The sequence below is a fragment of the Caloenas nicobarica genome, chromosome 3 (genome assembly GCF_036013445.1).
Source record: "Caloenas nicobarica isolate bCalNic1 chromosome 3, bCalNic1.hap1, whole genome shotgun sequence".
In the NCBI taxonomy this organism is placed as follows: Eukaryota; Metazoa; Chordata; class Aves; order Columbiformes; family Columbidae; genus Caloenas; species Caloenas nicobarica.
The window spans coordinates 58153414-58177071 of record NC_088247.1 but is presented as its reverse complement, the minus strand read 5'-3'; the positions used below and the strand labels follow the sequence as shown (position 1 = coordinate 58177071).

At 40.0% G+C, this 23658-nt stretch overlaps 2 protein-coding genes across 9 annotated transcripts in view; one reads left to right on the top strand and one right to left on the bottom strand.

Annotated features, from left to right (window-relative positions):
* SAMD3 (sterile alpha motif domain containing 3) overlaps positions 1-15662 on the top strand; it is a 33260-nt gene extending 17598 nt beyond the window's left edge. Inside the window, exons 7-11 of the mRNA XM_065631483.1 lie at positions 4827-4988; positions 12729-12932; positions 13321-13492; positions 15052-15134; positions 15387-15662. Coding sequence (XP_065487555.1) covers positions 4827-4988; positions 12729-12932; positions 13321-13492; positions 15052-15134; positions 15387-15662 — 897 coding nt within the window. The remainder of the gene's footprint in view (positions 1-4826; positions 4989-12728; positions 12933-13320; positions 13493-15051; positions 15135-15386) is intronic.
* Positions 15663-17475: 1813 nt separating this feature from the next.
* L3MBTL3 (L3MBTL histone methyl-lysine binding protein 3) overlaps positions 17476-23658 on the bottom strand; it is an 81316-nt gene continuing 75133 nt past the window's right edge. For all 8 annotated transcript variants that reach the window (XM_065631215.1, XM_065631208.1, XM_065631210.1 and 5 more), the window contains 3 exons: positions 22973-23136; positions 21865-21927; positions 17476-19374 (listed from right to left, as the gene is read on the bottom strand). In XM_065631215.1, coding sequence (XP_065487287.1) covers positions 19231-19374; positions 21865-21927; positions 22973-23136 — 371 coding nt within the window. In that variant the 3' untranslated portion in view covers positions 17476-19230. The remainder of the gene's footprint in view (positions 19375-21864; positions 21928-22972; positions 23137-23658) is intronic.

Genomic DNA, 23658 nt, shown 5'->3' with positions numbered 1-23658 from the left:
TGTGAGGCCAGAGAAAGAGACACATCAAACATGGCAATTGAGCTGTGCAGGCCTCTGAGAATATAGGTTTTGAGGACCGGTAGATTAATAAAGTTATTTTCAGTGTATTTAGAATACCAGCAAATGTGTTTTCAAGTATTTGGACTTTCTAATTTCTTCACAAAGTTACAGGAAAAAGAAATAGTTTCATGGACTTCAAAAATCAAAAGGACTGAACGTAGTTTGGAGTGCTGTCTTGTGTCCCCTTTGGTTTGCTGGAGCTCACTTCTGCCATCGCGTGTTTTCCTTTCTGCCACACAAAATGCTCTGTCTTACTGTATTGTTAATGCCATTCATTTATCATTATTTATTTCTTGCTGTGGTTTGTCTCGATTCCTAGCTACAGTTAAAGTCTAAATTCATGCTTAGAAGGAAAACAATTGTTTACCCTTTGGGGTGGAGGAGCAGCCACAGCATCTGCTGGGGTCTGCAGAAGGCTGCAGTAGTTCTTAATGCGATGCCCTGAGAAGGCCTGTCTGTGGTGCGATTTTATTTTTAACTTATGGTTTGGAGCCCTTCACCAGGAATGGATGTGTCTTGCCTGCAAGAAGGATGCAGTGGAAACCATTCGGGGTTCTTCCACAGCCAGTGTACACGTCTGTGGGTGCTGTGAGTGAGCAGGGGCAGCCCCTGGGGATTTCTGGCTGAGAAAAGGGAAAGTTCATCCCATGAGAGATCTTGACATTCCAGAATTAGCTTTTTCTTCTGACCAAGAACAGAAAATCAGAAGGTAAAAAACGTGATGTAATAAAAAAACTTGGAGAAACTTTGCACTGGAGATGTCAGCACTTTTGTTGCAACATTTTCATGGAAATAAAATGGCTTGGGAAACTGGAAAGAGGAAAGATCTGCTGGAAAACACAGAGGAACAACAACAACAAAAAAACAAACCTAAAAGCACCTAAATTCATACCAGTATTTCCATGACAGGAAAAAATTACTTGCAAAACTTTGAACATTCAATTTTTGGGGTAGTTTTTGGCTTGGTTTGTTTGGTTGTTTTGTTTTTGTGGTTGGTTGGTTTATGTTCTTTTTGTTTTTCCAAAATATGGACATTTTTTGTCTACAACTCCAAACTATTTTTAACAAGTAGTTTAAAAAAACTAATTAAACCAATGTGTGCATTATGTAGAAACATAGCCTAGTATTTTCAATACACTGTTGCAATGAGAGGTCATTAAGGGTTTAGCATTTCAAGATTTATTGGTAGATTATCCATAATTCCATTTTCTTGGTTAAAAGGTTTCCTATTTAATTTTGTAGTAGAGAAAAATACACTTCTGTGTCTTCAGCCCTTGAAAAAGATATTTAATGGACTATAGTCTGAATGATTGTAATGATCCTAAATGAATGAGTTTAAAATAAGGTTATGAGTAAGCTACTTATATACTACGAATTTCAAAAGAAGGTTATTTACTAGGTCACAGTAGAAGCAGGAATTAAGGAAGAATTATCCTAATCCTAAATAATATTTTTTTAAAAATAATTTTATAGTAAAAGCAAGACTCAAGAGGTCTGTGGAGCACATGGAATGAAATCAATTTCATGCAACCCTGTTGCAAGATTGGCTTTTGGAAAGAAGTGTTTTAAAGTTTTTATGTAAGGAATTTTTCCCAGGATGTTTTCTTCTACTGAAAGAACGATGTAATCCTAAGGTAACACATATAACATTTTAAAAAATTATTCTCCATTTAAAAAATGAAATAGATTGTTAGATTTCTGATCTATAGTGTAATCAATGTAACATTTGTTATTAGTTACCGAGAAATAGGTTATATAGAAAAAGCCAAGGTTACAGTCACAGCAATCAAAAGAAAATTGGCATGACACTGTTTCTTGACCACTTGTAAGATACTGTTCTACTTGTATCTATTCCTTTTAGGAGGGTTACAACCATCCATTTGGAAAGAGTCACTGCCCTTATTTCATTTCAGCCAGCAACTGGAAATTGTATGATTTCCAGACAACCACACATGAGGAAGGAGAAGAGAGGGCTCTGGCATTGCACTGCTTGCCAGTGGGTTTTGCGTAAGCATCTCCCTTGAGCTCGGGGCTGCTGAGCAGTGCTGGGATGCCGGTGATGCCCGGGATCCCTGTGCTGACATGCCTGATTTATGTAACCTCTGCGCATAAAATGATTATTCGCTAGGAAATTACTGCTTTTAATCTGTGTGTAATCCTTTCCCTCCTATGTCAGATAGACACAGAGTAATCCTTCTGCTCCCTTACAAGCATTTTAAACCTTCCTGGAGTGGTCTGGCCTTTTTTTTTTTTTTTTTTTTCTTTTTTTGGGGAGGTGGGGACGGGGCAGAATTAATACAAAATAAAGTTATCAGCTCAAAAATGGTAATAAAAACATACTTTTTTATAAGACGCATTACCCACTAGAGAAACCACATAAATGTGCGTGATCACAGTCTCATTCATGTAATAGGTATGTGAGAAAGGACTTGGCTAAGCTTATGAGAATCCTATTACAGAAGTAGATTTAGTTAAAACTCTCAATTTATCTGAGGACAGGAGGTTGAAACAGCTGACTGTTTTGAACTTTGAGGGATATTTAAAGCTCTGTATAGGCATCAGCATATTCTCTCATGTAGAAGAATAAGCGAAAGTGTCTTCTAGCTAAACAAAGGTTTTCAAAAGAAAGAAACTGCGCAAAACACAACTAAGGGGATATTTAAATTGTCAGCTGCTAATATATTCTGGGATAATAATGTTTTAAAATATTTTAACATCTGTTGAGCACTTCAGAGAAACGTTGGGCTAAGGTTTTTGTCTGCATGTTTCTTAACAGCCTTAAAATAGCAATGTTCCAAATAAATTTGGCTAGGCATATAACGCTGGAGTATTTGCATCAAGATGTAAATGCATAGGGCCAGCATTGTAGACCTATTTAGGAACCCTAATGGTTCAGGCTGATACCAACTGGGATTTTCAAGGCATGCAGTCATGTTACTGCTTGTGAAAACAGTGCTGGGGTGTGACGCTCAAACCGAGGCTGTAAACGTGCCTTGGGACAAGACTGAATGAGCAGTTGTCCTCTATTTCTAATCATCACGTTTTGGTTGGTGAAAACATAACTTCTGTTCTGGCAGAATCCTTAAAGTCTGAAGTTTACATTCTAGAAATGCAGATGGGTCTTTTTCTTTCCAGCTTTCAGGTGTTCACATGTGACTGGCAGGGAGAGGGTACTTCTGTAAGAGCCTGTATGAGGGTGGCAGAAAGTGTCCCACCATGAAGGGCACACCTGCCCTGGCCGGCCCAGGTTTGCCCAAGGAGAGCTGAGGTAGATGCAACAGGGGCTATATTCTCATAGCTCTTCCACTCTCTTTTTTTGCCTTTCATGGAGGTCTTGCTTTTAGGATTGAGGACCTGTAAGGCAGCTACTACCCTAGGGAGATGAGAGCAGTATTTTCAGCAGGAGAAAGGCAAGGTCGTGGTGCCTTCACCACCATATTTTAAGAGACCCTCCCACCTATATCCCATGGGTGAGAATGGCAGGCCTGTCAGACTCGCTGCAAAACAAGATACTGTACTACTTACCCTACTTTTACTGAATTCTGGTTTATACAAAGTGAAGCCTTAAAGTCATACAACCATGACTAATAAAGGACATCATTTTGGTAAGAAATTTGGGGTAATCATTCTTCTGTTTATATTGTGTTTTAGTATGTCAGTGAGTACAGGCTCGAGTATAATTTTAAATGAGTATAGTACTGGAGTCACTTTTAGAAAATGAGGTAACAGCTATTTGAAACTCTCCTGCCATGTCCTGTCATTTGCAGTCACTTTTCTGACTAATTTTTGTTCCCTCTGACTGTTGCAAACCCTCAATAACTGAAATCAGCAGTTGCTTTTGAGGATCTGACAGAACATTTTCAGTATTCACAACTGCAGGGTTTGCCTGCAGACATGTTTAGCAGCCTTGGTGTAGTAATTGTTTCCCCTCACGTCAGTAGTTAGCACGGCTGGGTCCTGCCATGGGACGCCCAGCCGGGGACCGCAGGTAAACAGCCGTCTGTCCGTAAGGCTGCATGATGAAGTCTGACTGCCAAGGAGTGATGAGAGTCTCCATTAAACAGGGACTTTATCACCTTGCAATGCAAAACTGCCTTCAAGTTGCAATTCACATGCTTTGAGGAGTCTCACCAACACTAGGACCTACTTAAATGATCCTTTTAATTCAGCAATTGTGAGTTCAGGTTAATAATACAGTTGATCCAGTGTAACTGTAGGCTTCCTGCAAAAAGGAGCGCCCCACTGCCTCTTTCCTGCTCCCTTGTGTTAGATATAATAATAATGCAATGGCATGACCAGTCAGAGGCAGGAGAAAAATAACCCGCTCAAAGTAAACTGCATTGATTTTCTGTGGCATCAGTAAGCTGAGCCGCTTCACCGTGTAGTTTCATGGCCTGAGGTCATCAACTGAGCATCCAAAAGTAGAGCTGAGACAAGGAAAGCAAACTGCAGTTTCACTGACAGCCCTGGTTAAACTGGATAAACCCAACCCTTAGGTTCGATTACTGTCATCCTTAACAAACCACGCCAGTGCCAGTAGCCCTGCTGATTAGTTGCCATAGAGTCGTATACCACAGGTGCTTGGGTTTCCTTCAGTCCGGAAGGCACCAGTGTGCTGACGCCACCCTACGAGTCTTTTTCTGCTTAGTGGCAAACAATTTTTTATAAAACAGGGTTAGATAAAATGAAGTGACCTGCTTTAGGAATAGGACAAATTCTTGAAAGATAGTGGTAATAACAGGTTTGTTTTTTTTTTCCCTGTGCAGCTGCTGTGGAAACGGGCCCTTAAAGATCGTTTCAAATATGTGCGGAGACCCATTGAAGATGATGAGCAAGTCCTGAGGAACAAATGCAAGTTTGGCCACAGGCGAGGACAGACCAGGAAATCTTCATCTGCTGAAAATAAACCTGATGACATCCAGATGCAGGTAGAGGTAAGATTTTTTTTTTTTTTGGTGCTTAACTGAGTTCTGTGTCTTTCCACTCCCCCATCGACAGGAAGGCCACCAGCCAGTAAAGGAGAGAACCAAGTGATCTCACCTTATTTAAATTCATTTTATATAGAGATTGTCCTAAAGCCAGACCTTCTAGCTTTTTTTTTTTTTATCCTGGAGAACTAAGTATCAACAGTGGAGCTGAACCCAATACTGGATGCCTTGCACAGTTGTTGTCAGTTGGACATAGAATTCTGTCTTTTTTTAAAAATTCAATATACCCATTCTGGTTTAGGTTATACACCTCCGGTTAGAGCGAAAAACAATAGAGGCTTATGTCCAAGAGCTGAAACCTCTGTACAAAAAAGAAGCAAAGTGATATTTGAGCTGGTAGCAAATGGCCATATCCTACTGTTACGTTGCACTTTGTTATATAAAAGCTGTTTGAGTTGATGTGTGATATACACAGGAATGCTTATAAATGTATGCATGCAGTTGCTGTACTTACCTTAAGTAAGATAATTCAAAGAGATATCACTGTCCAGTGTTTGAAGCATACTAATTAATTTATACTCTTTCATAGATACTTTTAGGTTCCAGTTATGCTTTGCCAATGTGTCTTGCACTTCCTTCAGTGCTGCAATTAAAATGTGGTAAAATTTAAACGATTGTAAGAATGTGATTAAAAAGATGTGTAAGCAGATATTTGACTTTGGTTCACATATGTCCGTCCTTCTGTTTACCAGACGCTGTCTTTAGGACAGCAAGGGTGACTTGCTGGATGCATTTCTGCATAAATAGCCCTTGTGTTTAAAGGTAGCTGTAGTTTTCTACCCAAAGAGCAGATGCGTGTTTTGGGCTTTTTTTTTCCCCGGAAGCTTCAATAATTTCTGTTTATCTTCTTTTGATTAATGTATGCAGGAATAAACACTTTCTTCTTTTTGCCTGCTTTAGTTGAAAGGTTTGCAGAATGTGTGAAGAAAGAAACCTTTGCTTTGGGTGCAAAATAATAAACTGTCTTGAATGCGCTAAAGGAGAGATGACAGGCTCCTGGTTTTGTGCATGCATTAAGAGTTAGTCATCCTTTATCTGCTTATGCTTGGAAAGGGCAAATGTGGGTCTTGTTTGTCACATCAGCTAGTTGAGAAGGGCTTTGCAGTGATCCTGCATGCTCGACTTCATTTTTCTGTAGAGAAGGTGTAACTGTAGTGGGCTGTGTGTCTGTAAATTAGGAATCACTGCTCTTCTTAACCGCATTGCCAAAAGCCATCACTTGTCATTCCTTGTTTACTTTAGAAATTGAAGAAGGAATTATGTTCCTCCTCTTCTAGAGTTGTAGGTATTTTCTGCTAGCCATAATGTTGTAAGCAAACAAAGAGTTAAACTGGAAGGAGGCAAAAGGATTCTGAGTTTCCCTGAAAAACTTTTACTTTCTCTTATATTTCCTGTATCCTAAACAGCACAGAGATGTAAATTGTTCCCTTCTTCCCCACAAAGAGATGTAGCAGCTTGACTTCCCTGGCTGTGGCACTGACTAATAAAAATGTCCCACTAGCTGAGGCTTTTTACAAGAATATGGCAATATAATCTCTAGGTGTATCTTGGGAAAACTCAAGATCCACCAAAAGGACATTAAAGAATTGGGGCTTTATTTAAACACCTGTCTATGACTAAATGACTACCTATCCTCTTGCTTCAAGAAATGGGAGACGTGAGACATTTGGATTCTAGTTCTTTTATACATGTATGTTTTCCTGCTTTAATGTGAGCATCCTAATCCAATCCCTTCTGCATCCTTTTGACCTTTTTCTCTCTTCTGCAGTATTTCTCAGGAGCTTGTGACAAAAAGGCAGCTTGTTTTCTAAAGGCATTGAAGTAAATTCTTGTTTGTTCCAGAAAGACTGGGTTTTTTTTTAAATCAAAGTTTTATTATTTAAAAAGAAATTCTTTATGTTGTAAATTAAGTATGTACATTGTCAAATAAGACAAAATTCTATATATATAAAAAATAAAGATGGCCAATTAACATTTTCTTTATCACTGCAAGGATGGTTGTTACTGGTGACAACTGAAAATCTGGTCAGAGGAGTTTGGGTGGCCTCAAGAATGAAGAATTCCTTATTTTAAAAGGCTATTTTTTAGTTCTCTCCTGCGCATATGCTGATCTGTTCCTTTTGGTTTCTTTTCTTCAGATGTTAAGATAGGAGATCTTGGCTTCAGTCTAGATAGGATTGCTTTTCTGTGGTATATTGAAATAACTGAGGTTTATTGTCGCAATTTTACTGGAATATTGCTGTGCTGTCACTAGCTTTCTTGCTTTACTGGTTAAAGTGGAGAGGATCTAGAATCTTCCCTAAATTAGCACGTGATAGACTGATAGACTCGTAGAGTAACCAGCTTTCCAAACCCAGATTCTTCCTGTTCACACCTGCAATCTTCAAGTTAAATGGAAAGTTTTAAGATCACATTTGAACTCATTCTCCAATGAAATTTAAAATACCTTGTAAAATGGTGTCCCACTGAGGTAACTTCTTTCCCTCAAAAGAAAGCCACTTATTAGCTACTTTCCTACTTACATTAAAAATCAACCTGCTCGCAAACTAAAAACTAAAAGGAGAAAATGAAAACATTCTAAGTGAATCCTGCATTTAGGTGTGGCTGAGTTAATACTCATTCATTGCACTTTACTACAAAAAAGGCAAATTTGCAAAATAGGAAGAAGGGCTGAAGATAACGGAAATTGAGTTATAAAGCAAGTTACACACAGAATGTTATGCTACAAGCATGGTATTTTGTAAATTTTTCATAAAAAGCCAAAACTTCTTTTGATGTTAGAATCTAATAAATCTTGAGCTCAGAAATCATTTCTGTAAAATTCAAGTGTTGTCAAACTTTCCTGCTCTATCAAAAACCTTCAGATTTTATTTGAATGACACTATACTTAGAAATAATGAACAACATAAATCAGGATGCTTTTGCCCTTTAGATTTTCAGCTAGGTTGACTGAAAAGAGCTACTCATCCACAAATATTTAATTTCACTGTTCTCTAATTCCAAACTGGTTCTGCTAAAGACAAGTATTGCTATTCGACCTAATGTACCAGTAAGGTCCAATTGTTTGGCTCTGCTCTTGACGAAGAAATGTGCACCACTTGCAGTCAGAATTAGAAATATGCAGTGATGCAGTAAATCTATCCTCTCAGTTGTCAGCTAATCCATATTTACATAGCACTATATAACTGTAGTATATTGTTTGTGTTACCTAGCAGGAATGCAACCACTCAGAGACAAAATGAAATGAAGTTATTAGATATAAAAGGCACAGAGCTGCTGCTGTATTAAACCTACTGTGTATAGACAAGGAGTCCCCAAAATCACGGCAACTCTTGTTGCTAATGTCAACCCTAGAACTCAGTATTGGCTTACTCTTTCATTGCAAGCAGCATAGTTTTACAACAGCCCGAGTGTTTTACATTATACTTACCGCTGCCCATCCTCAGATACTTTGTTATGTTTCCACTGGACTTTCGTCAATGAGAAGTAAACTCTGGAACAGCGGTGGCTACTAAGGCCAGTAGATAACTGTCATTAATTGGTATCTGAACGATGCTACCACAGACTTGGTACATTTCTGGAGTTCTATTATTTGACTGAAGTTTTAAGACGTGTTTTATGGCTGGTATGTGTATCCATTACATAGACTACTAGTTCAAACAAGCTCTGTTAAAGAGCTTGAAGTTCGGAACTACCAGTACCTTTCTCTAGCCTAGAAGCGCAGCTTAAAAAGGTGAAAAGCTTACAGATAGTGATTGCTCTAAGCAATCTGAACGCTGCAAGAAAACTAATTCTGACACTGACCTTTGTTTGTGCTACTCATATGTAATAGATGATTTAGACAATGAAGTTTGTCCTTCTATCACATTTTTTTTCCTAATAGGTAAGTATGATAGCAACTCTTCCTTATACCACTGCTGTATTTCTATTGGTAGCTTGCCATTGATGCTTACAAAAATGACAATTGGTCTCATTTTGCTAATTGAATAATGTCATTAGCTAAACTAGCTCTCAAGGGCAGAGCTGACTGCATGGAAAGTCCATCAACTTGAGTGGTGTTTGCCTTGACAAGGGGGATGGAGATTAGCTGGAGTAAAGGTGACAACTTGTTCTCCTCGATGTTTGTTTCCAAGCAACCCTGTCAGTTTGTCTGTGGTTACAGCACACTAAGCAGAGTTTGCTTTGCTTTCCTGCCTCTGCAAGTAAGACGCTGAAGGTGGTGGCCCCTCTGGAAATGAGCCACTGTGCTCCACATCAGGTGGCCGAAGAAGCTCCTGCTCTACAGTCAGGAGGCTTGGAAGCAGACCCACAAGAGAAGCCAGTAGTTTGTATGTGCATGTGTGAGAAAGCACAAGTATCTTGAGGCTGACAAAAATGGAGCAACACTTGTTTTTGTGCAGAGGTCATGCTGAAGCAAGACATAAATCCATCCAACTTAGTGCAAGTTAACAGGTTAAGGAGCGGCTGTATGGCTCACTTGGGGATGTGTGGATTACTAGAATGGTATTCACAGTCAGTAACCAAGACAAATGAGATACCAGAAAATACCAAACACTGACGCAGGGAGCTTGCAGGTGACATGCGAGTAGCAAAACAGGACTCTAATGACTGTGAGTGATCCGCTGGAGATTTACACAGAATTGCTTTTGTGGTTTCCTGCTTTTTCTGGCCTGGTTATAGAGGCTTTTACAAACAGGCGAGAAGCAGGAAGCCTGAGGCTGCTAAGGGACAGGAGTGTTCAGGGTACCCTCTCCAGGTGAAGGGGTGCTTGCAAAATATAAGGCCATACCAAAAAACCAGGCAGACTTTGCAAGGCTTTTCAGACAAGGAGGTCAGGCAGTCACGTTACTGGGACCACTCTTCATCGGCAATGTCAGGGCGCCTGTCTCAGATCAGTGCATCAGTAAAGAGATTACAGAATAATACACTGAAGTGAGCAGTAAAACATTCCCAGACCAGATGACATTTGTGGAAAATTTTCAGAGGTGTCCAAGGATAAAATAGCTAATTTTCTAATTGTGATGTCCAATTTCTCTCATAAAATATGATACTAGAAAATCTGAGGTTACTGATGTGATGCCAGTTTCTAGAGTTTCAGGAGAGCACTAGGGAACATATTGACCCAGAAACCTGCTGACTTTACTGGCCAGATCGGCAAGAACTGTAACGCACACCCAAGACATGAACACATTGGGAAGGAATCAACAAAGTTTCTATAAACGGAAGTAATTCTTCATAAATTAATTAGTTCTTTGAAGTATTCAGGAACCCTGAGGACACTGGAAATCCAGCTGATACAGTTTAACTTCAGAAGAGTTTTCGCCACATGCCTTTCAAAGGCTCTTAGGGGATATAATCTGAGGGGATAAGCAGGAAGGTCCTGGCATGGATGAACAGTCAAAAGATAAAATAAAGATGGCTGGGCAGAAATAGTTGATTTTTACAGTGGAAAAGATTATTAATCCTTAGTTTATGCAGTTCAGTATATTTCTAAATGATGTGGAAATAGGAGAATAGTTGGTTGGTCACATTTGGTGATGCTACTAAGGGTACTAAAGACAAAGACTGACTGAAGAACTGCAGAAGGACTCCATGCTACTGAGTGATAGAGCAAAAAACCAGCAGGTAAAATTAAATAGTGATAGATGTAAAAATAAGGCACAAGGAGAAAACTCTCTCCTAACAACATGTACAGTGATGGGCTCTGAGCTTATTATTACCTTTCACTAACAATATTTTTGTATTATGCCTAAGAAAACTTGGCACAATAATAAGCAGCAGTCCAAAAAAAGTATTTTGAATGTTGAGAAGTATTTCAGAAAGAAACAAAAGCTAGTGCATTATTCCATTGTATGTACCTGTGGTGACCCAGCACCTCAACTAGTATTCAAAGTTTTACTGCCCCTATTTCATAAAGGCTGTAGTGAAATTAGAAAATATGCAAAGGCAATAACAAGGATAATTGAAAGCAGGGACCAGCTTTTTTTTCTGGAATGATTAAACAGGTTAGGACAGTCTTGGCTGGAAAAGTGGTGGACGAGGACGGAATACGGCATATCTATAAAACTACAGTGGCAAGGAGATGGTGAATAGGTATTGAATCCAATACAATAATTAGAAGGCAGAAGCAGCAGGAGAAGATGAAAAGAAGAAGGCATTTCTTCCGACAGCATAGTTAAACTGCTGAATTTAAGGCAGGATGCTGTGGAAGGCACGATTACATGAGTGTTGGAAAAGTGACTGAGAGAAGTAATGGAAGAAAAAAAAATCTACTGAAGGCTATTAAATATAAAGGCGTAAGCCCAGTTCAGTGGAGTCTTGACAGAACTCAGAGGAGATACTGCTACACAGTCATGCTTACTCTGTTTTTCCCAGCATCCCTCCCAGCCAGGTAGAAGAGGGTGTGAAACTAAATCAGCTGAGCCACCACCTCTGTTCCTGTGCAGTGAGGAGCAGGAGAGGAATGCCTCCTCGAGCTGGACACAAATAAATATTACTGTTGTAATACAATTAAGACTAAAATCCACTATTAGAGAGAGTGCAGACTGTTTTAACACAGCCAGGGCCGGGGCAGTACCTGCGGGGATCACAGTAGGTAACTGTCCTGCATGCAGGGCTCACTTTCTTCGGTGGTACCGATGGCTAGTAAAATCCATGGATACAATAGTAGGAGGGAGAGAGTTTTTTAATTGTGTACCTCGTGCAACCATTCTTGGAATACCACATGCACAATTTAAAAAAGGATGTTAATGAAACTGGAAAGTTTAATTGCACGTACAGAGCACTGCAAAGCAGTTTGGGATGTTTTGCAGCTCTGTGTCTTAAATGTTGTTAGGAACAGGAGGAAGTGTCTCAACTTGCTCTGGTGTTGACTCACAGGACACCGCTGACATAGATCACAGCTGCATCAGTGACAATATGTACACAAAAAGCCAGTGTAAATGCAGCCTGAGAGTGGTAACTGCACTACAAGTGCACCCCTGTGTTGCCTCAGCTTGTTTCAATGGACAAATTCACTGCGTCCTCTGATAGAAACGAAATAGCCCCAGGCTGCTGCCACAAAGGTACTGCTTTGGATAGCCGCTCCTCTTCGTAAGCACTGGCTTGGAATTACAGCAGGGACAATAACAATAATTTTGAGGAAGACTTTTAACTATCTTCAAGTACAAAATAACTCTTTGAAAACACTAACAGTCAAAATGCTCAAATAATACTTTCCATTAAGAGTTTTCTTAGTTCAGCTGTTTTCCGTGGGGGTAAGTATGTCAGTTGCATGAGTGTGAAAGTTAGTTGTCCTGCTTTTAGGACCTGTATGAGTAAGAAGAAAATACTATTTCTCTTGGTAATACAGAGCTAATATTGCTAAACACCGAGTCATTATTAGAACGGCCTACTAATGTCCAGTAAACCACAATTAGGCAAACCAGGCATAAGCATATGAATTTCATGAATACCCTCAAATATGTGATTTGAGCTTGGGAGTCTTCGCTGATAGCTATAGTATTATATGAAAACAGATCTTAATATAACTATTAGAATATGAGGATGAGTTCACAGCGCTGCTACTGAAACCACACTACAGGTACTTTCTGCTGAGCTTGACTACACTCGAATCACACGAGCCACATCAGACAAAAAGGCTTGCTGATTGCTACAGTTCTGTCCTTCATTTCTTGACAGGAAGAATCTGTTCATCTTGAAGGCAGTGCAACGGATGTACACATTAAGTGGCTTCAGCAAGAATATATGAAAACTCAGAGGAGCTGGAAAGAAGTGGAAAACAGAATGAATGTGACAATAGAAATACGGAGGAAGATGATCAGCGATAAGGCACCTTTAAAAGACATTCTTAGACTATTTCCTTTCTTAAGATGTCCTTATGAGGTAACAGAGCTATTTTTAATACTGACATCTATGTTATAGATGTGATACAGCCATAGGCACCTATTTTAGTGGATGTTTCTCATGAAGTATCCATCAACATTGTTCTCTTTAATATAATTTGTAGTTCTGCTGGTAACTCCACTTTAAAAGATTCACCGGTCCTGTGCTCAACATGCCACTCGCAACACCAGTGGGTTTTCTGAAGTATTTTGGTGTTACCTGGTGTATTTCTTCCCTGCTTTGAAAAGAAATGAAACCATCCCCTCCAGTTTATAATCTTCTTTTACTGAGCTAGTCTTATCCTGTCTTCAAAGTGTGCACCTCATGTGTTATTTTCAGTTTTGGTTTTGAGGATTGCAGTAATATCAAATTTGTCTTTTTCTTTTAGCTTTTTAGGGAGTTCCAGCTTCTCACACACATGGACATTTATAAGAAAACAGTTGAGATTTTGGAGATTTATTCAGAAAACATATTATCTTTATATGTTGTGAGGAATAATCCAATTAACATTATGCTGCAAGAAAATCTGAAGCGGCACACAGAGGAAGACATTCTGAAATGTCAGTACAAATCTATGCTGTGAACATCAGAGTTTTGTTGTAGCTAATTGTTCTTACTTATGTAACTAAACTAGCTCTAATTTTACTGCAAAAACATTTTAAAATGTCACAGTTGCTTGAAAAATATATAGTGATGGGGAAGCATTAAGAATAAAAGCTAATAACTTACTAGGAAGATTAAGTCTGTCAGGTATTGACATTTTGTTTTTCCTGTTGAATAAGATTGCAGGTTTGATAAAGTTAGTAACTGCCTTAAAATAAGATGAGCAGAATTACGCATTTCTCGATACGTGAAAGAGTTCTTATTTTCTAAAAATATATGCAGAAATCTAATTTTATGGTTTAGAAATAGTCCCACAAAAAAAGGGCAACTTCCTTTAGAAAGAGAGGTACTGTTTCTGCAGTTGAAGTCTTCATCTCAGTGAAATAATGGGAAAAGTAGTTACTGCTACCTGTATTTCAAGTAACCTGGTCTCTGCAGAGAGAAATTGCAGGAAAAAGTGTGCAAACTGGTACCCCTGGAGAGCAGGTACCACAGTCATGCAAAGAGATGCAGGTACCCTGATGTGTTTGGCTCCCTGGCTGTGAGGGAGAAAGCATCTGCTGCCACTCAACTTCTTCCAGTCTGAGAAGTCTGGGAGTGCAGTTCTGTAGGGACAAAACACTGAAGGAGTTAATCTTTATTCTTCCGAAACTGCAGCTGTAGATGCCTATGCCTGGGTTTAGCTCTGTGAGAAGTGCTCCTTTGATTGTTGTTTTCTATCAAACAGGCATAATGCCAGGATGTCAAATCAGAGGCGACACAGTATGAACATGTGTGTTTCCTATAGCAGTTTCTCTCTGTTTCTTAAAGAAGTAAGCAGAGTAGCTTAACAGATTGGGTTTTTCTTCCTTTAACCTTAAAAACATGAGCAAGTAATTTCCCCTATTTTTACACAACATGCACACAAAGATTTTAACTCATACTTTACTAAGGTCCCAATGCCTTTACTTTCCTGGTTTTTCTTACAAAGAACCTGGCCTGGCACCTAGATAATAAATGCCTGACAGAACAGATTCAGTGAAACACACACCACGAGAACTCTGACCTCCAAAAAAGATGTTACAGTGATTAATAGCTGAACCGGAGGGGTAGCGGGTACCACATCCAAGGAGGTTCAGCAGCACCAGCTTGTACTGCAGCCTTCAAAGTGGAGTCCTTTAGCAACAGAGCTCCCCAGAGACATCTGATTTATTGGGGAGAGAGAAGTCTGGGGATGGGCAGTGGGGGCAGGAGGGTTACTCAGCTCACAAACTCCACTAGAAGCAAACGAAAGCCATGCCTACTTACTGTGAGAGAAACTTAATCATAATGTTGAGTAGCAGAGTGTCATGAATGATTTGAATACTACTGCCCATTGCCACGTGAGGCCCATAAACCTCCACTGTGGTACAAACTACTCTTCAAAATGCACTGAACAACAGTTCCACTGCTGAGCTGTTCACTGTTTCATAGGCTGCAATCTGCTTTTCCAGGACGTTTTCATTTGTAATTTAGCAGAAATCCTTGCCTTTGACAGATATGAAAATGACTGCTGCATGTTTGCTCCTGCCAGTTGTCTTTGGAGATGATTCCAGTCTGTTTGCTGCAGTGAACGAGGAGGTAGGAGACAAAGCACTAGCAGTCTTGGTCTCTCTTCCTTCTATGAGCAGCCTGGGTGCATCACTCGGCCTTTTGGTGGCTCAGCTTAGTTCCTGGAAAAGGACGACGTTAGCCTGCCTTTTGGGTGGAAGGCAGATATTCATAGAAATACTAACTAAATTCAAAGCAGTGGTATTATGCTTACTTACTTCTCTCACCTGTTCACCAAAGTGATGCTGTGACATCATTTGAAATACTCTGTTTTTAATTTAGGTGAAGGTGGCAACACCAGTGTTGGAAGTAAAAAATCCCTTCAACATGAATTCATGCGAGTTTGCGCTGTACATAGAAAGAGAAGAGGTCACTCAGCTCGATGACTGCACCATGGCCCTGGCAGCGCTGGTGGCTTCATTTCATGTGTTCGATATCCCGTGCCCCAAGAGAATCCACAGGACACTCAGCTTCCTGGAGTCCCTGGTCTTTGAGGTGAGGCGCCCGGCATCCCTGCCCGCCCAGGTACACAGAGGGCTGGAGTATCCCAGTACATGATGGTGCACACAGCATTCCCCTCAGGAGCATTCGACATTCTGTCAGAATAAATCCCTTCATTGTGAAGATAAATCAGTGCCATTCTCTCTGGTGAAAGTGTGTGTATATTTATAACTCCGTTATGCTTAATAATGCCCTCTTTTAAATGGTACTGGTTACTTTTTAAAAAATTATACACCTAACCATTTATTTTAAATGGAAATTCTAGAGCAGTCTAGAGGCATTAGAAGCAATAAATTTTTCTAGATTACTGCATGTGTCATGTATTATTTTTCCATATGGAGCATTTAAAAGATTCGGATAGCCTTTTGACTGTCAGAATTAAAAAAACACACTCGGGAGTTAATGTGAGCACTTCACTGCTTCAGATGCTACTACCTTTCATATTTTGAAGTGGCACAAATTGAAGATCTACTTGTTACCATAATTTCATTATATTATGATCACTGAAAGCCTACTGTAATAATCTTTGTGTTTTAAAATGGTGGACCTGATTTATAATTTGCAGGATGATGAGTTTTCACTATTTTCTCCATGTATGAAACATTTTTTTAAATTTTTAAACATTAATCCTGAATTTGCCATATAAGGATTCTGAGATGAGCTCTCAAAGTAGCAAGAATGACTTATCTGGGATGCTGCCACGTGCATTTGTAACTACAGCTTTGGGGAAGGGGAAAGAACTCCTCATTTGCTTTCTGAATTTGTTCCCCAGAACAAATCAGCCCTGACCCTCCTATCTGCCCACACAGAGTGGAGGCCCCCTCTTCTCTCCACAGCCTCCTCCTTAACACGTTCCTCTTAACTCCTGCATGTCTGGAAATCCCAGGGATTACTGCCTGACAGTGCACAACTTTGGACAAACACCTAGTAATGGACAGTAGCAGCAGATAGCAAACACCACCCATTACATTAGAAATTAAAATGTCTCTTTATTAAAACACTGCATTCTACTAAAGAGATTACAGCAGGAGACCCTGCAGAAGGAGGGATGACCACTGCAGTTAATGGACAGATTCTCTTGCCTAAGTCTTGGGATTTTTCATGTCGCTGCCATGCAAATCAGGGGACAATCTTTACCTGTGTGACAGCTGGGCTACCTCCAACACAACATACAAAACTAATACCAACTCCTGGTTTGAAGATTCAGTATGTCTCCTGAGTGTTCTTCGTTTCCGGGTGAATTTGCTGGGTGTAGTTTTGCAAGAGAAGTGGCTACACTCTGGTACCTCATCACATGGGATACGAAAGTAAGGATTATGCATGTCCTCACTGAGTGACAGCTGTATGAAGAAAAAATTGGGCTCTGTATCATCTAAGTGAGGTTTATTCTACATCTTGTAAACAGTATTAATTAACACATTTCTTAAACCACAGTACTTTCTAAGTAGGTATTTCAAAATTCAGGCAGCTGCTAACGTCCCCAAATAGTATCTGTCGAGATGAAAACCTCTTCACTGGTTCTCACTGCAGGCTAGAGGGCTAGCACACAAGACAGAAACAGCAGGTGAGGGAAAAGAAACTACATGAAAGGATGGAAGGAAAGAAAACCGAAGAATTTGGCATTTTACTGATCTGCACAGGCAACTTCAGCTGCCGTCAGTGACAAAATCCAGGTCCATAAATGAGGATTCCAATTGTGACAGCAAGTGGCCTGTGGACGTGAGGCATTAGTGTTTTGGGAGAGGGCAGAGAGCAGTAGCCAAGTTAGTCTTTTAAACTCATGGTCACATTGAGCCACAGTGAGGAATTATTCCACACCACCCTGGGGAACTGCTGGGTTCACCTAGAGAATCCTGGGCACACACAAATGTAACAGACAGCTCCAGTTCAGGTTTTATTTGTATTGTAGTACAATAAGAGTGCAATTTGAATGTACAAATATTGAACAAAATGTAAAAATATTATTTATGCAAGGCTATGGAAGGAAATTAATAGAGCAATGCAACTTACTTCATACTGACCCTGTTTCACCTCATATTATGGCAGACACCAGTCACCTACATGATCTGGAAGGGCACAGAGACTTCTTGAAATCCTAAGGAACTCCAGCCAAAGAACAGCCTAGCAAAATCAGTGGGACGAGGTGAAATTCTCCCAGCTCTGTGCAGCAGAAATGCTCTGTTTGTTCTCAGCTTTAGAGGCTGAGCTGAGCAACTGCCCACCGCAGCGCTAAGAAGAGGCCTGCCAAAAATCTTGATCCAACTCTGTACTTGTAAAAGTGACATTCTGGAACAGTCCTCAGTATACAAGTAGCTAGGCTTTCTCCCATTCAAAGTGCATCTGGTTTACATCTTATGTATATACATACCAAGTGTAATGACTTTCCCTGACAAATCATAATAATCCTCCAAGAAAGAAGGTTGCCTCAACCGCGTACCTGCTGGTGGCATCTGCAGCCTTGCTAATGACCTGGTGATACTCCTGCATTTTGCACCTAGGATATGCCAATGCACCATATGCGATTAAGTATCCTTTTCCTCTGAGCTTTGTCTTTGCCCCGTGCCTTATTCATTTACAAATCAGACTTTCCAACTAGGAAATGGTGGGTGAAATAATTCTCCCACCATTGGGAAAATAAACCTATGTTGAATATGAAGCCAGAGTAGCAGTCCTAGCTTTAGCACACTGTTTTTCTCCACTGTTGTGGTAACTATACTGTAGACTGGCATGTGCAGATGGGACTGAATATATTTTATTTTTTCTAATATCCTTATCTCGAAATGCATGTATTTTCCTTCATGTGCAGAAGGACTGTAGCAGGCTCCCATGGCTGGGGCTCTATTGTGCAGCATAAACAAAAAGCCTTCTATGAAGTCAACCTTTGTTTTTCAGTTGCAGCCTTCTCTATTCTGATCTTTTGGTAAAGTACATTAAAGATGCTGGTGGAAAAACTCACATAACATTTTTGTAATCGTGCAAAAGTAAAAACATTCAGTTATCAAAAAAGCATTGTAATTTCAACCTCAACAAAGTTTGGTTTGTTTTGTTACAAGCAAACAGACAGTTTTATAATCTGTAAAGTTATATGCTGTAGCATAAGGTGTCACATATGTAACATTAAGTGTTTCATTTTTAAACTATGGCACAAATACATTTAGCCATAACAGTCTTATCTGGCTACCTGTAGCCTAATTTTTGGCTAATCAGTTTTTATTTTGATAGTATGAAGTAAAAGCTTCTGAAAAGTAAAATGGGTACACGAAGGAGGATTCAAGAATTCTTAGAAAATATTAACGTTCCCTTATATAATACAGCATAAATAATTAATGAAGGTTTTCATGATGTCCAGAGAAAGTTAGGGATCCTAACCATCCACGGAGAATTAGCGCCATTAGTTTGGTAAATAAGACTAGCTGACTCGGTTGTTACACAGCACCTTCTCAAAAGCTTGAACACTTCCCAGAAGGATTCAGATGTGTACTGGCTCCAGGAGAATATAAATAGTCCACCAGTGCTGAATGCACATTTCTTCCTTTCCGAGAGTCCCTGCTCAACAGTTCTGGCGAGTCTTTGTGCTTTGAATAAAACATGAGCTCCAGTGGAGAGAGCTGGCTTGTACACATCTTCAAAGTTCATTGTGTGAGTTTTTCTCTGCAGCTTTGAACATCAGAATGGAATTAAAGATTTTTAGGGCTGGTCCCAGTTTAATGCTCATTATTTTGACTATGTCTGATTGGGTCATTAGCAGAAATGCTTCTCCGTCAATTTGCTTTAAAAGAAAAAACACACAAAACTATTAATAGGTCTGACAGTGCAGCAGTATAGATGTTTCAGAAACATGAAAAGAAAACTCTTGGCAATTTTAGGCCATGTAAAGGAATAACTGAATATAAACCACTTTCTAACTCTTTCAGGATAGCTTTGATTTCAACCTTTTAGACAGATCAGCTAGTCCCAAAGAACAGGATGATGATGATCTTTCTGCTTGAAAACAACTGTTTGGCTAATTTTCAGTTAACCAGTTCTTACTTTCATACTGACAGTGTAAGGTAAAAGCTATTGAAAAGTAAAATGGGTAAAAAGTAGAATTCAACTGCACTGCAGCACAGTAATGCTTTATAACATCTTAGTTACTCCTTTTATGCAAGGGTTCATAAGAAAGCTGCTGGATTTCACCCCCAGCTGAAGAACTGGAAACCCCTTCAGGCAGCCCCTTGTTCATTCAATAGCAAAATGAATTTGGTCCCGGAGGTAAACAGGGCCTAGGCTACATAAAACTGCCTCTTAGACACAAACACAACTTTTGAAAACACTGCATTTTTTTTTCTGCCAGCCTTGTGGTGTTGCCATTTTAATAAATGTTACAAGTGAATGTTTTCCTGTAAGCAAACTGCTCTGTCAGCAGGAGTGCTAAATCTGAACGTGAAGAGCCACAAGGCAAGGCCTTCACTTCCAAGGGCTCCAATGGGGCCAGCACTTCTTGTCTAAACTTCAGGTCACTTAGGTATCTGCTCCAAGTTTTCAGTGTAACACATGCAGCACAGCTACGCCTAAAAGCCAACTGTGGTCAAATCAAGAGCACTGCTTAGGCTTAGAGATACTAATTTGAGATAAAAATAGTGTAGTCAAGTTCCCGTAAGACTAGAAAACAAGCTTTCTGAATCAGACATGCTGCAAAGGAAGCCTGCAAGGTACACCCCAGCACTGTAAGGCAAGAAACACCGCAGTGAGAACAGCATCACGCACTTACACAAATACTTTCTACTCATTTCATGCACAAAGCCAGGCTGAGTGGGCTCAGAACCAGAAGTGTGGGAATGTGGGGGTGACCAGCTTTTTGCAACATCTTAATATAAGCAGGATGAGGGTTCATTTCCACAGCAGAAGTCCGAATCAGCACCTTACACCTACTGAAAGACCTCCTGATGCCAGCCAGTCCTTGGTGGTTAGCCTCACTGGGAGAGGTTTAATTTACTACTCACAAAGACTGAGAGGCTGAATCCTAAAGAGGTAGGCCAGGGATTTGCAACTTGGAAGACACAATAACTGGCTGAGAAAGAAGCCTCTGCATGTTGGGTTCTTCAACATCTTTAACAGAATTTTCTTACACCTCTGAGAATGAAAGCGCTTAGGATTCATCCATTTCTGTGGCGCTCTCCACCTGCTGACTTGATGAGCAACATGCCAGCTTTTATTGATGTTAAAACTCATTCGTGAGACACCCTAAGTGACACAGCGGATGATCTAGGCCTCCATACCTCCTGCAACTGTAAAATGCCTAACATCTAGGCAACTGAAAAATGCCCAGAGATTCAGCCTGTCAGTCTTTTGATATGCAACTGTAATGGTCATTACAAACAGTCTGAAAACTTTTGTGGTAGAAGATTAGCAGGGCCATCTGTATGCATTTTCCTCAGGAGGTGCCTTCTCAAGTCTAAGTACCACAATTATTCTTTACTTGAAAGGCTGGCTGACTTGGCATATTACAGTATCAGACTCTGCCCATTCAGGTGGTCTGTCTGGGATAAGCACCTGAACTATTCTCTCTAGCAATCTGTGATCAAACAGTCTTGAAACTAAGCATTAACAGGAGTAACAAACCTCTGAGCTGCAAAGAATAAGCCAACCTATCTTGTAAAGGCTTATTGTACCTAAAAGCCCTATCAGTTCCTAATGACAATTTTGGCACAACAATCTTCTCAGATAGCAGAAATGCAAGCCTGGAATGCTCACACGGTGAGTACATGCTCATTTGAACCTCCTCAGAAGCCTTCAGATCTTCTCTCTTCCCACTCACTCAAATCACATTCATAAACTGGCTATATCAGGAGGAAGAGCATCAAGAGCCAAGTGTGATCAGACAAGATGCAAAGAGTTTTAAGAGGTGGTTATCTTAAACCACTGCTCCGCTTTATTTTACTTATTAACCCTGCAGAACCAAAGTAACATACTTACTTATAGATTTCCTCAGACCAGATTGAGAACAATAGTAAATGACAGTTCCTCCTTTTCTATCACTAGTTCTAAGTAATTTCAGTTGCCAAGACCAGAAAAGCATGAGAGATCTGGCAGACACTTAAGCTACTTTTATCTTCTCTACTTCCTTCCCCCTCCATGACCTGCAAACCAACCTAATTTGTGTCTGACTTTAAACATACACTTCATCCCACTACTTTATATGTATTTTTAATGATGACATAAAACTAATCTTTCTACCAAGCTTTGTATTCTGTATCTTTTTGAAACAAAATTCACCCACCTCATCTTTAAACACCTTGCCGTGTTCTTCACATCCTGGTAAACTCCGTATAAATTCAGAGACCTGCCACCAAAGTATACAACAAAAGACTTAGTAAGACCAGTGTTTTCTCAGAATAGTCTTAAAGGCTGACAATCATTAAGGTAAAGTTTTTTAGATGTTGTTTGTACAGCCTTATGTTAAGTGTTCCACCTTCTCCTGTAAGTGTGTGGAGTCCTGCAGCTGAGTGTTTAGGGACAGGACTCACAAAATCTGCAAATTAAAAGAGCACGTGCCACTCTTGTCCACAGGACATCTAAAAGTGGGACATGGCTACTCCCTCAAAATTACTCAGGTTATTTTATCCATAAAGATTCAGAACCATTAACCCTCTCTCAGTGAATCACTTCTCACAAACCAGAATGGTTGCTGCCTTCCTCTTCTTTATTCTTTATAGCACAGAGATAAGCAAATTCTTTTTCAGAGTTCGTGCTTCTTTCTTCTCTGATTAGAGGAGACCTGACCATCCCAGCTGCAGAAAACTGCCTTAATCATAGGTACCTCTGAAAGTCAAGCAGGGCCTAGACCCTGTCTGTCCAAGCATTATTACATACTTGAACAGTGACAGGGCTCTAATCTTGAAATCAGGTGTCAGGGCCTGACTATATCCATACAGTTCCTCTCTGTACTGTATCCTCACCCTCCAAAACAGTGTGCCACATCCAAACTATGCACCAGGAGTACTTCCTTGGTCCATGCTGACCCCTAAACCATTCCTTCGAATTGTTTCTGTGGGTGCTGGATGTTATTAGTGTAGAGCTTGAGCACCTGACCTGCCGAGCCATACATTTAGCACTTTTCTTTCCCTTTTGAAACCCTGTGGATATATATGTATAGATATATATTTATCTATATCTATCTATACAGATATGACTTAATACTTACTGCTTCTGGGGCTGGGTGGCAGCTGAACAAGCATTTTGGTGATCTGTAAAATTAGGTCCGGCTGACTCTAATCCTCTGAGTACTAATGCGCAATTGTTCATTTATCAGGTTAATGTTAAGCTCTGAATCAACCAAGACTGCAAGGGCAGTAGCAGTGAAGGTAAAAGATACAGGGGAAACCTACCTCATCTGTACTCCACTTGGAAACTTTACTGGCTGGGATCCCAGCCACACTGGGAAGGAGTTTGCTCTGCTGTTCCCAGCGCAGGGGTAGGCCAGGGATTTGCAACTTGGAAGACACAATAACTGGTTGAGAAAGAAGCCTCTGCGTGTTGGGTTCTTCAACATCTTTAACAACAGGAAGCAATAAACAAGCATTAAATTTCTCAGTCAGTGATGAGAGCAGCCACAGTAAAAGCACGTTCATTTCTGTTGACATATATGGGCCTCCCTCCACAAGCTGTAGCTTTGCTTACACCAGAATTAGAGGAGTACCACAACTGCTGTTCAACTAATACGCCTGTTAATATATTGGCTCTATATAAATGTAACTACTCTTACATGGAAATAATCTCTTCCAAGACAACACAATTCTATGCCAACACAAGTGTTGGCATACCACACCATAGGGCAAATAATTTTAAATATTTTGATACAATAAATCACACCCACACTTAATAGCTGTATAGCAGCACAAGAACTAACTTAATTGCAGGGTTGAGCTGCTATAACTTCATCAAAAGCTGCACTGCACTGCTTTAAAATTCCAAGTGAATCAGTTGTATGGTTCCAGCCCACGCAACATCTATGTCTCATCCACAACAAAATGTTTTTCAGTTCTTCTGAGGAAAAACCACAAATGTCTGCAAA